Genomic DNA, 14,160 nt, shown 5'->3' on the forward strand with positions numbered 1-14,160 from the left:
TATCCTAGATACACCAATCAGCCGCGTTTTTCAAACGTGAGTTGGAATTTTTGTGATCAAGGAATTTTTGTGATCAAGGATTGGCAGTTCTGCTCACGTGGTGTTCATGATGAATTTCTCGTCGTCCAATCGTGAAGAACTTCATGATGTTCATTCCCTCTTTCGTTTTCCTTTTCATGTGGGGTTAGCTCCACCTGAAGTTGGTGAGACAATCAAATTTCTTTATCCATCGTTATCTCTCGACATCGTAATATACATTAAATATTTTCTTGCATGTCAAATTTTTTTAAACTATTCTGAATACGTTAATCGATATATTTCTAGCATTTTCTCATGTAAATTTAATATAATTTGCAGGTTAAGATGGGACGCCGACCAGCGAGATGGTACGTAATGTGAAATTTTTTTACTTGTCGCCTTCACAAATCATAATTTGTACTTTATCAGCGAACTTCATAACATTTATTTTCGATACCATATGGTATTTTTACTCGAGAGACATTTACGAAAATTGCTTATATTCCACGCACCAGCTTCCATGTGTTGTGGGGTTAGATTTTTTTTAGACCTCATATTTCTGATTAAATTTGCAATTACGTTATCTTGCGTAATGTTTCGTTATGAAAACGCATTATAATTTTGACTTATTGTTACAATTTTAACAATACAAATTTAATATTGAAATTTAACATTAAAGCATGTGACACATTTAATGTTAAAGTGTGTAATAGTACTACTGTATTTTGAGAATTTTCTTTCTTTTTAGTTATCGGTATTGTAAAAACAAGCCGTACCCGAAATCGAGATTTTGTCGTGGTGTACCAGACCCAAAGATCCGTATTTTTGATCTTGGGAAAAAGAAGGCATCTGTTGAGGATTTTCCATTGTGCGTGCACTTGGTGTCGGATGAATATGAGCAGCTCAGTTCCGAGGCCTTGGAAGCCGGACGTATTTGCGCCAACAAATACATGGTGAAAAATGCTGGAAAAGATCAGTTTCATATTCGTATGAGACTTCATCCATTCCATGTTATTCGTATCAACAAAATGTTATCGTGTGCTGGAGCTGATAGGTATGTATGTTTTTAGCTCAGAAAACTACTTGGAAATTAAAAAAAAAAATAATTTTTTCATTTTTTTTTCTTTTGAAATAATGTTATCTTTATTCTATGTCAATGGTTTTAAAATTTCTTTCAAATTTAAAAGCTCTAATAACTAATTCATCAATATTATTATCACAAGCATATTTTTCCAAAATAAAAATATCTCACTATTAGTTATTTTTTTGTAACTTAGAAAAAAATTGTAAAACTGGTTTTTTTCTCAATTTTATTTTTCTAAATTAAAAATATTATGTAATTGTGCGACATAAGATAATAAAATTTATTTCTTTTTTTTAAATATTTGTTTAAATTTTTCATACAATTTTGATCTGTGGTCTTTTTAGCTGATTTTGTTGCTCTGTTCATTTTTCTCTTTTTTTTTCTAATGTGAAAGAAAAAAAGAAAAGTTAAATATTGCAGAAAAATGGACCTTTTGATTTCTATAGTTTGATATGTAATTTTTTAAACTTATAAATTCGATAGTCAGAGTTATTTATTATTTTGTAGGCTTCAAACTGGAATGAGAGGTGCCTTTGGCAAACCTCAGGGTACTGTAGCCAGAGTACACATTGGCCAGCCAATCATGAGCGTGCGCTCCTCCGATCGTCACAAGGCGGCCGTCATCGAGGCTCTGCGACGTGCCAAGTTCAAGTTTCCTGGTCGCCAAAAGATTTATGTGTCGAAGAAGTGGGGCTTCACGAAATACGATCGTACGGAATACGAAGACCTGAAAACAGCAGGCCGCCTTGCCCCAGATGGTTGCAATGTCAAGTATCTACCCGAGCATGGACCACTTGACGAGTGGAAGAAGTTCAGGAAAGTACTTGCTACAGCTTAAATAAGTACAGGACATTTTGGACATTGAATTGAGAATAAAAAACATAATCAGAAAAAAGCGAGTATATTTACTAAAAAAATCCTAGAACAATCTAAAATGTAATATCCTGAATTATCTCTTATTTCTTATAATTATGAATATTCAGGAGTTAATAATGGTTCCTATTACTTTTCAAGAATCTTTCAATTGACATGATTTTATTGAAGAAAAGTGAAGAAAACTGATAAATGCAAATTACCCTTCACTAGCCAACGTGGGGTCACTCGCATCTGGGCAAAATTTGCCGCGTTGCATACATCGGTACAGTACGTACCAAAATTACATAGTTTCACCAATTATTATTGCCATTTCACTTTTTAATCATATACTAGAAGGCTGAAATTAAATAAAGTTACGGTTGACAACCATCTCATTATGATGTATTCTTTAATAGAAGTGTTTTTAAAACATGAGTGATCCCACATTGGCTAGTGAGGATTAAAAATGATAGGCTTGACAGTCATTTTGATATTTATCTATTTATGTGATGCCTGTATCAAAGATTAAGGTTGAATTAGAATTTGACCAATTAAAACAAAATTCACTAAATTTCAGATTGGTTTTCTAATTTTCTTTCGATTAGTTAATTTCTAATCCAATCTCAATCTCTAGTTTGATACAGGCATTACACCATTAGATTTACTACCCAACGTTCAATTTGTGCCTCTAAGTTTAGTTACCTCCTGCAAAGTAAAAATCGATAAATGTCAAATAGAGAAATTTCTTATCTAATATCAATTTGCATGTAGATGAATTTGATAATATATATTATATTTTACTGTCTAAAAAAATGCGATATATATCATTACTTTTTTACAAAGTCTACTGTCCCAGTCTTTATAATTTGATAAATTGTACATACAATTGCACATTTTACTTGAGATTCTAAGAATTATAGTAAAGGATTTAGAAACACAATTTTTTTCGTATCTGTTTACACTAGAGTTAAAATTTGCACAAACATTTTTATACTATAAGAGGGAAATTAGGGGCTTTCCATTTAGTAACATAACTGAACTTTTCATTTCTACTTTCATAAAACTCTGATTAATAGTACTTTACAGTACCTTGAAAGATAGAAGAAAAATCTAAACCTAAATCCTAAATCTTATTAAATCCTATTTAAATTATATAAATCTCTTTTTTTTACAAAAATAAATATTGTATTCTGAATACAATTGCGCGCTTGTATGTATACAAATATATATCTACAATTAAAGTTATATAAATCAATATCTCTACATTTTATATATTCACAAATTGGATAATGTATCAGCTTTCCATTTATCATATTGCACCTAACTTCTTAAGCTAATAATATCTTTTCCTCCGCGTTACTCTTTTCTCGTTATTAAAAGTCATGTAAATGGAAAGCACCCATTCTGGTCTGAATCAAAATGCATAACAATAAGTTACATTTGAAAAATTATAAAAAATTCAGTATGATTCTAGTTCAAAACATTTGAATAAATAAATGATCTGCATTTACAATTTACACAAAATAAAACTTTTGCGTAAATAATGCCTGAAAAATAAAAACGAATATCATGCAAAGAACAATATTCTCGGTCACTTTCTAATGCGAGTGACAGGTGATGTCGGCATCATTATCGTTTCCTGTGTTTTGAATCTCATCGTCCATATCGATGTCGCATATTCTATGGGAATGTACATCTAGAGCTTCGGTACTTCTCGCTGCATCTAACAACGGTGATAACTTCTCTGCTTCGCTATCTTCGTCTTGTCCTTGTCCCTTTAAAAATGTATTAATATATTTAAATTTCCAATAAATGTAATTTTTATTCTATATAGATAAAAACAAATCAATTGCTTAGAATTAATTCTAATTGAGCAATTTCTAAAACAATAATATTGGAAAAAAAACAGTGATTTCTTAAACACAGATTTGTCCAATTTAAATTGTTGAAATCAGTTGCCTTAAGCTAATTTTTTTTGTCGTATAAAAGTATGCTTACTTCATATAAAGAAGTTGGTTGTTTTTCATTAACCAATCTCAAAGTGTCGCGTGTTCTTAAACCAGATTTATCGCGTGAATGTACTGATTTGGTTCGCATAGCTGGAGATCTATTGTGCAGTTCCTTTTGAGAACCTGAGTGCTCATCCCTGGCTAACAGTACGGACATACGGAATTCGGGGGTCGGACAAGCAGTACCGCTAGACCTGGCTGGCATATCGGTTTCTTTGGCGGATATGTGTTTTGAGATTGGGGTACGTTCCGCCGAGCTGCAAATGAGTACATGTTATTTTTTATAAACATTAATTACAGAATGATTATGAAGCTGCTCCTAGACGATCAATAATATTGTGTAATAATTGAGCATCTAGGGATCACTTAAGGATATAAATAATACAAACCGATTTAAAGTTTCCGCGGCTTGAATGGCACTCGCTGTATCTGTATCGGGAGTATCCGGCGATTCTGGCGCGATAATGGCAGTTCGTGGAGTATAAGGTCCATTTAGAGCTTCTATCAGAGATACCGCCTCGTAGCCAGACGGGATATTCTCACAGCTTCCCTGGAATAATAATTCAAAGTATATGTATATCAAAGGAAATGTTTAATGATAATAGCAAACAATATCGTACATAAACAATAATCATGTACATAAAGAGTGCGTTAACTTAAATACTATCACAAAATACCGAGCTTGAATAAGTGATTTTTTTAAATTAAGTTATAATTATAATAACTGATAAAATTAATTCAGTTACGTTAAAAATTACATAAACAAAAGCCAATTCAATTAAAAGTTAAAATTCAATTAAGTTAAATTAAAAGTTAATTTTGAGAAATTAGTGATATTAAATTAGATTGTCATAATTTTTTTCAATTAAATTATTTTAAATAACAATCACAATATGGATCTTAAAATAAAAATTTAATATTTTATTTGTAAATTAAATTATATGAAATATTGTTTTTTTTACATGGGAATGTATTTTTTTCTTTTAATAAGTAAATATTTAATTTAGGAAGAAAGTTAATAAGTTTGTTTTAAAAATAATTAGTTAAAGTTAAAAATTATTAACTTTATTATTTAACTTTTGAACTGATTACCAGCCCTATAAAATACATTTAAAGATAATAAAAAAATGATAAAACATGTAAGAGTTATTCGACTATTCTCACCTCCGGCAATGGCGGATTAGATATAATTGTACCAGTCGCCTTCTGAAGAGCTTTAATTTGCAGGAGCGCTCTGAATGGCGCACGGCATATGGGGCAGTTGTTCGCTTGATAACGCAACGAATCGGCGCAGGAGTTGCACAGACACAAGTGTCTACACGGCAAAATTAACGTATCGCGTACCTCGCTCATACAAATAACGCATTCAGAGCCATTGTCCTCAGTATCCTCGTCGCTACCTTGTTGCTGTACAAAAAGAAAAAGAAGTAAAAATATAATTCTTAGAGATACTTGGAATAATTTGTTCTTTCAAATATTGGCGAAAGTACAGTCTTATGTACCTTTGAATTTTCAGTATTTTTATTCTCAATTCCATATATCTCCTGTACCAAATAGCAGAGACCGTCCACATAAAGTTTCTGTTTAAGCGCTTTCAATATGTATGTTCCATCGGAATGTTTTTCAACTACGGCTATTGTTGTGTGAGACTGTTTCAGATCGTCCGATCCTTCCTCTGCTACGCAATGTATAGCGATTGGGATAATCTGCAAATTCCAAAAAAAAATTATTCATTTTTCTTAAAAATATCAATTTTATTAACCCTTTATGGCGGCGAGTGTTACATATTTGCAACGTTCATTTTTTACGCGTAGGTATAAGAATGTATAAGGTCATTGTACCAGTCATCAGCAAATGACTTTAAGAAAAATTATTTTGAATTCTTATTAAAATAATAAGACTTTAAAATAATAAATTGCAAACTACATGATATTTTTATAGATCTAATTTTTATACAGATTTGATTAAAGTTTTTTATTTAAAAATGTAATTGTATTTTATTTATTTATTCATTGATTGGTGTGGTGACATAAATAAAAAAAAATTTAACGACAAAATGACGAGGCCGCTAAAGAGTTAAAAATAATACATATACACATGCAAGTACCTCTCTATCTGCATTATACATCAGATCTTCTTCAGTATACAATGTTGGATCGAATATATGCGATGTTTGTGAGAAGAGTTGATTTGCCCCTTTCTTATAATGATATGTTTCAGAGTTCATAGATGGATCTCGCGGTATGTATCTGTATTCGATAAAATAACTTTGTTTATGAAGTGATTTTTGTGTAGCAATGTCTCCTACTTGCAGTGTACGTACGTCACTCCTTTCGTTGAAACCTCCTCAGTACAAAAGTAATAAATCGTTATCGCACATCTCACATCGCAATCGAACACAAATTCAATGTTGAAACGACTGGGTTTCTTGTCGATATCACTGTCGCCGTAATGCTTAACGCTGTGGTAATGCGAAGATGTCGACGTCTGATCCATATTGCGGACTAGTCTCAGGGATTCCTTGCGTATGTTCACTAGGCTCTTCAATGTCTTCGTAGGATCGTTGGCTTGTGGAGGAGGATATGGAAACTGCAACAGGGATTAAAAGTTAATAAAAGAGAATAAATGAAACAGCTGTAGTCCAATGTATATGTATCCACATTTAAATGGGTCCTTTATATATTAATACTTTCACATAAAGCAACCCGTAGATAATATATTATACAATATTCTTCAAGATGATTCAAAAATTCAATACAATTTTCAGACAACTAATAATTCAGATACCATGTGAAACAAGTATCCAAGCAATACAGATGTGTATTTACTATATAACAGTTATAAGTTTTAGTATCATATTTTATATAAATGTGAAAGTTATAGACATAATGTTGTAATTATATTATAATTTCATTCTTTTGCAAAAGTAATGATGATAGTACATGGTGAAAAATATTCTACATGAATTTAAGAAATGCTATAAAACTCTACAAAAAATGCTAGAATTGAAGTCATTTTGCTAAATAATATTAAATAGAGAATCATTACTTTGGTTAATTTTGGTAATTAAATATTTCTATGAAAAAACTAATAATTTCTACACATTCCTATTGTTAATAAAACTTTGTACTTATTCATAGAAATTTTTTTGCCAGAGCTATTTAGAAATATGTAAAATGTAGTACATTATAACATGACAAAGAAATTTATAGAAATTACAGACATAGTACACTACAAAAATACAAAAATTTTAAAGTGCTTCAGTTCTAGCATTTTCATGTAGATTTTGTAGCATTTCTTAAATTTGTGTAGAATTTTGTACAATTTTTTCCACCAGAAGTTTATATACTATCAACATTTAAATTCTATATATTAAAGTATCATATACTTGTTATGTAAATAATGTATAATATTTGCACATTTATTAATGTCACGAAAGATTTGTTATGTAAAGTATTATGTCCAAATTATAGCAGTAATAAATTATATTAATTGGGTACTTTCTTAATAAAATCATGAGCAACTTGCTTCTTTGATCATTTTTTCATCTACTTCAAATGGTAAAAAAAACTCGAAAAATTTATGAATATACTTTCAAGTTTCTAAAATAAATGTTCGTACTTGATTTTGGAAAAATATAAAATGTAGTTTAAATTACCTTCAAAATTTCAATTAATTTCCATGGATAGAGATCGGTCGAAGACAAGTTAGCCATGATTGTAGCTTATTGTTGGACAATATTGTAATATTCAAATACTGTGCAATAATTTTGAATGTCTAGGAGCTGCTTAAAGAAAAAATAATTTTGTACTGTTTGACATTCGTACTGGAGTTGGTCGGCTGCCCAAGAAGTTCAGATCTGCATTCTCTCCAAAGAGATACGCCTCGGGCTGAGGTGTATCGAATCGTTCGCCGCCCATTATAAAATGACTGCCAAAGTAGGATCCTACGATTCGGGAGTAACATTCACGTATTAGTAGAGAGGAGATAAAGAAATATTGGACACGTTTGTAATTACAAACGCAAAGTTTTTGCAGTTATATAAGTAAATTGAATACCAGATCGCGGAGGATATTTATACGCGTGGTTCGAAGTGATATCGACCTCCTCGACGCCAGCATTCTGCCTACTCGTCAATGATCCCATTTTTCGCTCAGCGATCACGGTAATCAAACGGCAAACAAACGGCAAGTTCACAGATGTGTATCTGTCAGTATCTGTCTCTCGGTTAACGACGAACAAGGGCGCGTGCACGTGCACTTTACCGCTAAGCGAACAAAAACTGTGGACGGTTATCACGTTGATTCGCGAACATGAGTAAAGTTGATTCGACTTCGTCGGTTTATTACTATTGATAAAAAAGTAAAAAATAAAAAGGAGTACGCGAAGGAGACAGGAAGATCGCACTAGCGAACATGATCGCGGTCATCGGAAATCACTTGTCAATGCTGCCAATCCCACGTTAAATAATATTCTCAACTATCTTTCTTCTTCCGATATGAGAAGAAAAAGATAAACTGTGAACTAGTGCAGGCAGTTCAGATAAAAAGAACAGGCCTAGAGTAGGTAGATATGTTTGAAAATTGGTGAAAGCGAGAAAGAAAATTCTAGTGCAATCTAGTGCAATTCACTGCAGTAATAAAAAAACAAACCTAAAATGTCGATATAGGCTGTATTCCGTTTTTACTGGCAGTACTGAAAATTTATAGTTCATGTCACATATACTATACATTTTCAGTACTGGCAGTTAATATCGGAACACAGCCAATATACATTCGCGCGAAATGCTGATGTATTCCGAATGTATAATTTAGGTTGTTCACTTTAATTTTTGAGAATGATACATTTGTTTGAAGTCTTTTTATGTAAAAAACAGTTTTAGAAAATGATTAGCGTCTTATGAAGAGGTAAATAAACATTTTTTAAGGTTAGGAGATCTATCATCAAAACGCAAGACGATTTAGCCGATTTAAGCATTTGCTTGGAATAAAAGTGTAAACTTCTTTGATTCATATTGAATGTTAAATTTAATGATATCATATATCTATTACCTTTTTTTTAACATGCTTATATTTTCGAAAAAAAAATGTCACCATTTTCATTGTACATTTTCCCTGATTTTTTAAATTAAAAAGTCGGATTAGAAGATAATTATATATGTATATATGAAATTTGTGTTTTAGTACCTCCCACATATATTTGTTCAATGACTTCAGTGCAACGTAAAAATGAGCACTCGGATATTAAATGATATTCACAATGACTTAAAGCGGCTTATAACAGCGCTTACATTGTTCGAGGTATGTGTGTGATCCAATTGACATTTATACGTATGGGAAACAATGACATCTTATAAGACATGCGAATTCTTATGTATAGGAAGATGAAGAAGGATTTCGAATATGTGAACGATTCTGTTTGTCAAATATCAAACATCATCGCTACCTCTCTGTCAACAGTCACGAGACCAAGGAAGCGATAAACGCACTAATCACAAAGTTTTCGATCCATGGAAAATATGAGGTAGCTAAAACGTTTCAGGAACTGATCGACTCCTTCTTGTCAAGTTTTGACTTTGAGCAGCATCCACAGTATGATCTACAGTGGTATTTGTTAACGTTCTTACTGGATTTGGCCACTGAGACTAACAAGTCAAACTTAGATAGCTTGAAACTCACGCGTGGGGAACACAGTTTTAACGCGGCCACTGGAAATGAAGACAGTATTACAGAAGAAATAGACTGGGCGCAATATTTAAAGGAGGGTCAGGAAAATTTTTTTTGCGATTATAAAAGCGATGATAGCGAGAGCGTATGTATTTCTAAAAGGAATATATTTCGTAAGATTATTATGTTCAAAATGTTTTTAATTTTTTTTTTTTATTTGTTTAGGAATGGTCTGACTTGTCAGAAGAAGAAGGGACTGATGAAAATGATATTTCTTTGCCAGTACAAGTATATAATACTCAATTAGATGTTGCACAGCCTCCTGAAATTTCTGATAGTGCAACAGACAAATTCTCCCTGGCATTGATGCAAGATCTCGAATCTAGAAAATGGCTTTCATCGAATGTTCAAACTGATTGGTGGAATAATTTAAAATGTCTAAAGTATCCCATTGTTAGACGATCCTGTGACACTAGTATCTGTGACATATGGTACTTTTTAATTAAAAATTATTTAAATTATAGTTTTATACTTTTTTAAAATTATTTTTTGTAAGAGACAATAGTTGCATACATAATATTGTAAATGTACTTACAGGCATGAAACAAAGTCAACCTCATATAAGGTAGTCACTCTCAGCGAATATCAAGTGTGCAGAGAATTGTTATGGATGTTTTATGTTCAAACGTCAATGGTAGTGTTCCAACAGGACAGTCAATCAAAATTCTCAATATGTGCTGACATATCTATACCAAGTTTGACAACAGTACGTACATCTAATTAGGTTTTACATCTTGTACAATCTTTTATGCAGGATTATATTATACAGAATTATATTATTTGAGTGATATAATTATTTGATATATCGAATAAAATAATTATTATATATAATTATTTTTTTATATCTAATTATTGTATTTGAATGCTATTTCCAGACTGCTTTTGAAAGTATCCTTGCACCATTCTGCAAGTATTATTCAATGATGTATGATATGGAAAGATTTGGAGGTGATTTGCAACCTATTTATAATCAAGAATCAGAACTTCAGAATCCCCCTTTAACTTACGAAGCATATAATGCTGCACTTAGGCAACACCTATACGAATTTAAGACTGAAGTAATTAATATGGAAAAGGATATTATGAAGCAAGGTGAGCTCACGTGAATCATCTGTTTATCTCCATTGTAATCTTGTGTTGTAATCTTACTGCTAAATATTTTTCTATTTTATAGAAAATTGCAATACGTTTTTATCTTTATCATCCAATCTGAGAAGACATTTAAATACTATAAAAATACTCTATGATATACATCGGAATATTATAATTGATTGGAAAGTTAGCCCTAATTGGAAATGCGCATCTCGACTGTTATCATCTTTGTATTATGAGATGCAAAATTCTCATAATCGTGAAAGAACAAATATTTGTATAAATTTGTACCTGTGTAGTCTTACTGTTTATCTTAACATAATTGATACGTGGCTGAGTAAAGGACGATTAGAAGATTGGCGAGATGAATTTATAATTGCAAGGTGAAAAATTAGAATTAAAATTCTAACAAAGTTAACCATATATTTTTTATTTCTATATTTAATAAGTTGTATATTAGGGTTAGCGAGGATAAAGATGAACAAACTGAAAAATTTACGATTCGACTATCCGATGATATCTGCTCGACAGATCCAATTATGCAATTCTTATTGCAAAAAGTACAACATATGGGTCACAGTATTGAATTACTTGTTTCTCTAGATCGAATTGCTGATATATGGAGAATGGACGATGAGGGTAAGTCTCTGGCTAGCTTTGCTTTATTTTTTTTTTTATTGCGAACTTACATATTTCATTATAATTTATTGCAGATATAAGGAATGCATTGAATATCGAGCTGCAAAATAAATTATTATCAGAAATATCTAAATATAGTCCGTCAGTGGAGGAGACAGACATTGCGCTGCAAATAGATAAAATATCATTACAAGAACACGATGCCGATATTGAAAAAAATATAATACAACAATTGTCAGCTATGCACAATCCGTTTTTCATAAAAGCTATGGAAGAGTACATGCCATGTGAATTATATAAAAATGATACCGTAGATGCTCGTATGCATAATACTCATAATTCCAAAGCAAAGCAAGGCCAGATACATAATTTATACAAAGAGTACATATGTTTCTATTTATAAAAAGTTATTAATATATTAGGATAATTACATTAAAGATAACATGTTTCTTTATAGATTACAAAAGATAACATATATATTGCCAATGCAAAACATTTTGGAGAATACGTTGTCTGAGATTTTAATTTTACGTTACAACAGTGCTAGCAAATTAGTGAAAAATATTATGATTGAGGAATATAAGCTGCAAACACATTTAAAGCTACTGAGGTTTGTTTATATGATGGAAGCTGGACATGTTATGAATAAATTCTATCAAATCTTGTTTCACGAGGTAAGAAGAGAAAGATATTAATTAAAAATAATATTTTTATAAAATAATATTCTTATTAATATTTTTTTGTGATATAATAATTATTTGTTCTAGATTGAAAATAATCAAATGTGGGCTAATTCGTATTTTTTGTCGTGTATTGTCGAAGAAGTATTCTCTCAATATTGGCCAGATACAAGTTCACGTTGGTCGATCACGGTTCACGGCAATATCACTACTCGTCAAGTATTACAAGCTGTAAATAGTATAACACTGAATTATACAGTAGAATGGCCTATAAGTTTAGTGTTGACTAAAAAAGTTTTGGAAAAGTACAATGAAATATTTAGATTTCAACTGAAATTGAAGTGGGCTCTGTGGACATTAAATAACTTGAGATTTGGTGGTAAATAACACGCGACTTAAGGTACGATATTTTTGCGATACATTTATATCGTTTCATCGTTTTATTTTCCAGATCTAGAGGGTTCTAGGTCGCCAAGTGTAAGAGACAGATTGGAACAGTTTCACATAAGACGTCTCGAGTGCTTAAGATTTTGGTTGCTGCACGCAATAGGGTCTATACATACGTACTTGTCTGGTCAAGTGTTACAGAGTTTGGGTTTTATATTGGAAAAAATTTTGATTCAGGCAGATAGTCTCGATACAATTATATCAGGTAATGATAGTTGTGATAGATTATTTTCAAGATGGGAGAAAAATTTTTTCGTCTTGTGCGATTGCGAAATATTGGCCAAATACATTAAACTATATTTTTTAAAATATTTTTAACTATAAAAAATTGAAGCAAACATTAAAATGTAAGTTATATACATATCCTTTGTTTCAAGAATCATTTAAACTTGTATATAATGTCGATAGATAATAAGAAAGAATATGTACAAAAGAATTTCCGATGAATGAAATAAATATTGATGTTTAATACTTTTGGCCAAGGCTGTATAAAGCTTTTTCCAAGTGAATGGAATAACCTCAATAATTTTAACAAAAACACAAGTGATTATTTTGCAGTGCACAATGAATACTTGAACAAAGTTCACGAGCATTGTTTGTTAACAGAGGAATTTGAAGATTTGATGACCACTATAAATAATGTATGTATGTGTAATGGATGATTATAAATAACGATGGAATATCCATTTATATAGAATTTATTTATTGCTTAATTATTATGTTTTAGATGATCGAAATGTGTATTCACATACGAGACCGATGGTCACGTAAAAAATTATTGTTAGCTGCTACAGAATTAGACGTGATGGAACACAGTTATATAAAATACCATACATATCTTGCCTTAGCTTTGCACAATGCGGTACAACATAAGGATGCGGATTATTGTAAGTTTTATAATTTATTAGCGGTACTTGATGTATTTCAATACAGTTGTCCACAATTCTACAGTTCAATCAATGGTTCATAAATATTGTCAAAATATTTGCCAATCATCACAATGTTGAGAACAAAGAATGTTCAATTACTTTTTTTAAATCAATTATTCGAAGATATATCATTGTAATTAATATGCACTGACAAATTTTGAATATATTTTTCATATATTTATAAAAAAATATTAACTAATAGATTAGTTAAATCGCTGCATGATAATTAACAATACTGCTTCTGACACATAACACCTTCCTCTTGCTTTATTTACAGTGACTGCCTTAAGTTCGGCCTTTAATTGCAGTATGCCGTGTACTTAACTTTATATTAATAGAATGTCAACTCTTGTACCGATTTAACAACAGTGTGTATCCCGAGTTTTCCATTTGGGATTAACGACATCAATTCCATTTCACTTATATCAATCATTGCTTTATACTACAACAATATACATGTAGTATTTAGTCATTAGTTTAGATCAGTACATTATTATTTTGTTCATGATTAATGTTAATTGTAATTTTTTATATTAATTATTTTTTAAATAATTGTTGCACAAAGATCTGTAATATTTATAACATAAGAACATTACGCGTTTATTTTGTAACATTGTTTTTGTATATATAAGAAGAGAAAAATATGTTGCTTTATTTTTTAAAATAAAAATTATTTAAATT

At 30.9% G+C, this 14,160-nt stretch overlaps 3 protein-coding genes across 6 annotated transcripts; 2 read left to right on the forward strand and 1 right to left on the reverse strand.

Moving 5' to 3' along the window:
* Positions 1-62: 62 nt before the first annotated feature.
* LOC105196408 (60S ribosomal protein L10) lies at positions 63-1,997 on the forward strand. Of its 2 annotated transcripts, none has more exons than XM_011162347.3 (4): positions 63-203; positions 358-386; positions 767-1,072; positions 1,610-1,997. In XM_011162347.3, the coding sequence occupies exons 2-4, from the start codon at positions 364-366 to the stop codon at positions 1,938-1,940; spliced, it is 660 nt and encodes a 219-aa protein (XP_011160649.1). In that variant the 5' UTR covers positions 63-203; positions 358-363; the 3' UTR covers positions 1,941-1,997. The 2 variants fall into 2 exon arrangements, with proteins under 2 accessions (XP_011160649.1, XP_011160655.1); XM_011162353.3 differs by having other exon boundaries at positions 140-247.
* On the reverse strand, positions 1,988-8,412 carry LOC105196423 (E3 ubiquitin ligase Rnf157). Of its 2 annotated transcripts, XM_011162363.3 has the most exons (9): positions 8,025-8,412; positions 7,794-7,912; positions 6,290-6,555; positions 6,074-6,215; positions 5,469-5,672; positions 5,131-5,373; positions 4,356-4,516; positions 3,956-4,223; positions 1,988-3,732 (listed from the first exon to the last, which is right to left on the reverse strand). In XM_011162363.3, exons 1-9 carry the CDS (start codon positions 8,110-8,112, stop codon positions 3,556-3,558), a joined length of 1,668 nt encoding a protein of 555 aa, XP_011160665.1. In that variant the 5' UTR covers positions 8,113-8,412; the 3' UTR covers positions 1,988-3,555. The 2 variants fall into 2 exon arrangements, with proteins under 2 accessions (XP_011160665.1, XP_039308951.1); XM_039453017.1 differs by lacking the exons at positions 7,794-7,912; positions 8,025-8,412 and adding an exon at positions 7,625-7,779.
* Positions 8,413-8,682: 270 nt separating this feature from the next.
* On the forward strand, positions 8,683-14,158 carry LOC105196434 (gamma-tubulin complex component 5). 2 transcript variants are annotated; one of them, XM_011162374.3, is made up of 15 exons: positions 8,683-8,873; positions 9,150-9,266; positions 9,346-9,777; positions 9,858-10,123; positions 10,230-10,398; positions 10,568-10,784; positions 10,867-11,167; positions 11,245-11,423; positions 11,498-11,804; positions 11,881-12,097; positions 12,191-12,482; positions 12,555-12,755; positions 13,109-13,191; positions 13,278-13,437; positions 13,757-14,158. In XM_011162374.3, the coding sequence occupies exons 2-15, from the start codon at positions 9,195-9,197 to the stop codon at positions 13,801-13,803; spliced, it is 2,943 nt and encodes a 980-aa protein (XP_011160676.1). In that variant the 5' UTR covers positions 8,683-8,873; positions 9,150-9,194; the 3' UTR covers positions 13,804-14,158. The 2 variants fall into 2 exon arrangements, with proteins under 2 accessions (XP_011160676.1, XP_039308950.1); XM_039453016.1 differs by lacking the exon at positions 8,683-8,873 and adding an exon at positions 8,892-8,960.
* The last annotated feature ends 2 nt before the right edge of the window (positions 14,159-14,160 follow it).

This window comes from Solenopsis invicta, chromosome 8 (assembly GCF_016802725.1).
Source record: "Solenopsis invicta isolate M01_SB chromosome 8, UNIL_Sinv_3.0, whole genome shotgun sequence".
NCBI lineage: Eukaryota > Metazoa > Arthropoda > Insecta > Hymenoptera > Formicidae > Solenopsis > Solenopsis invicta.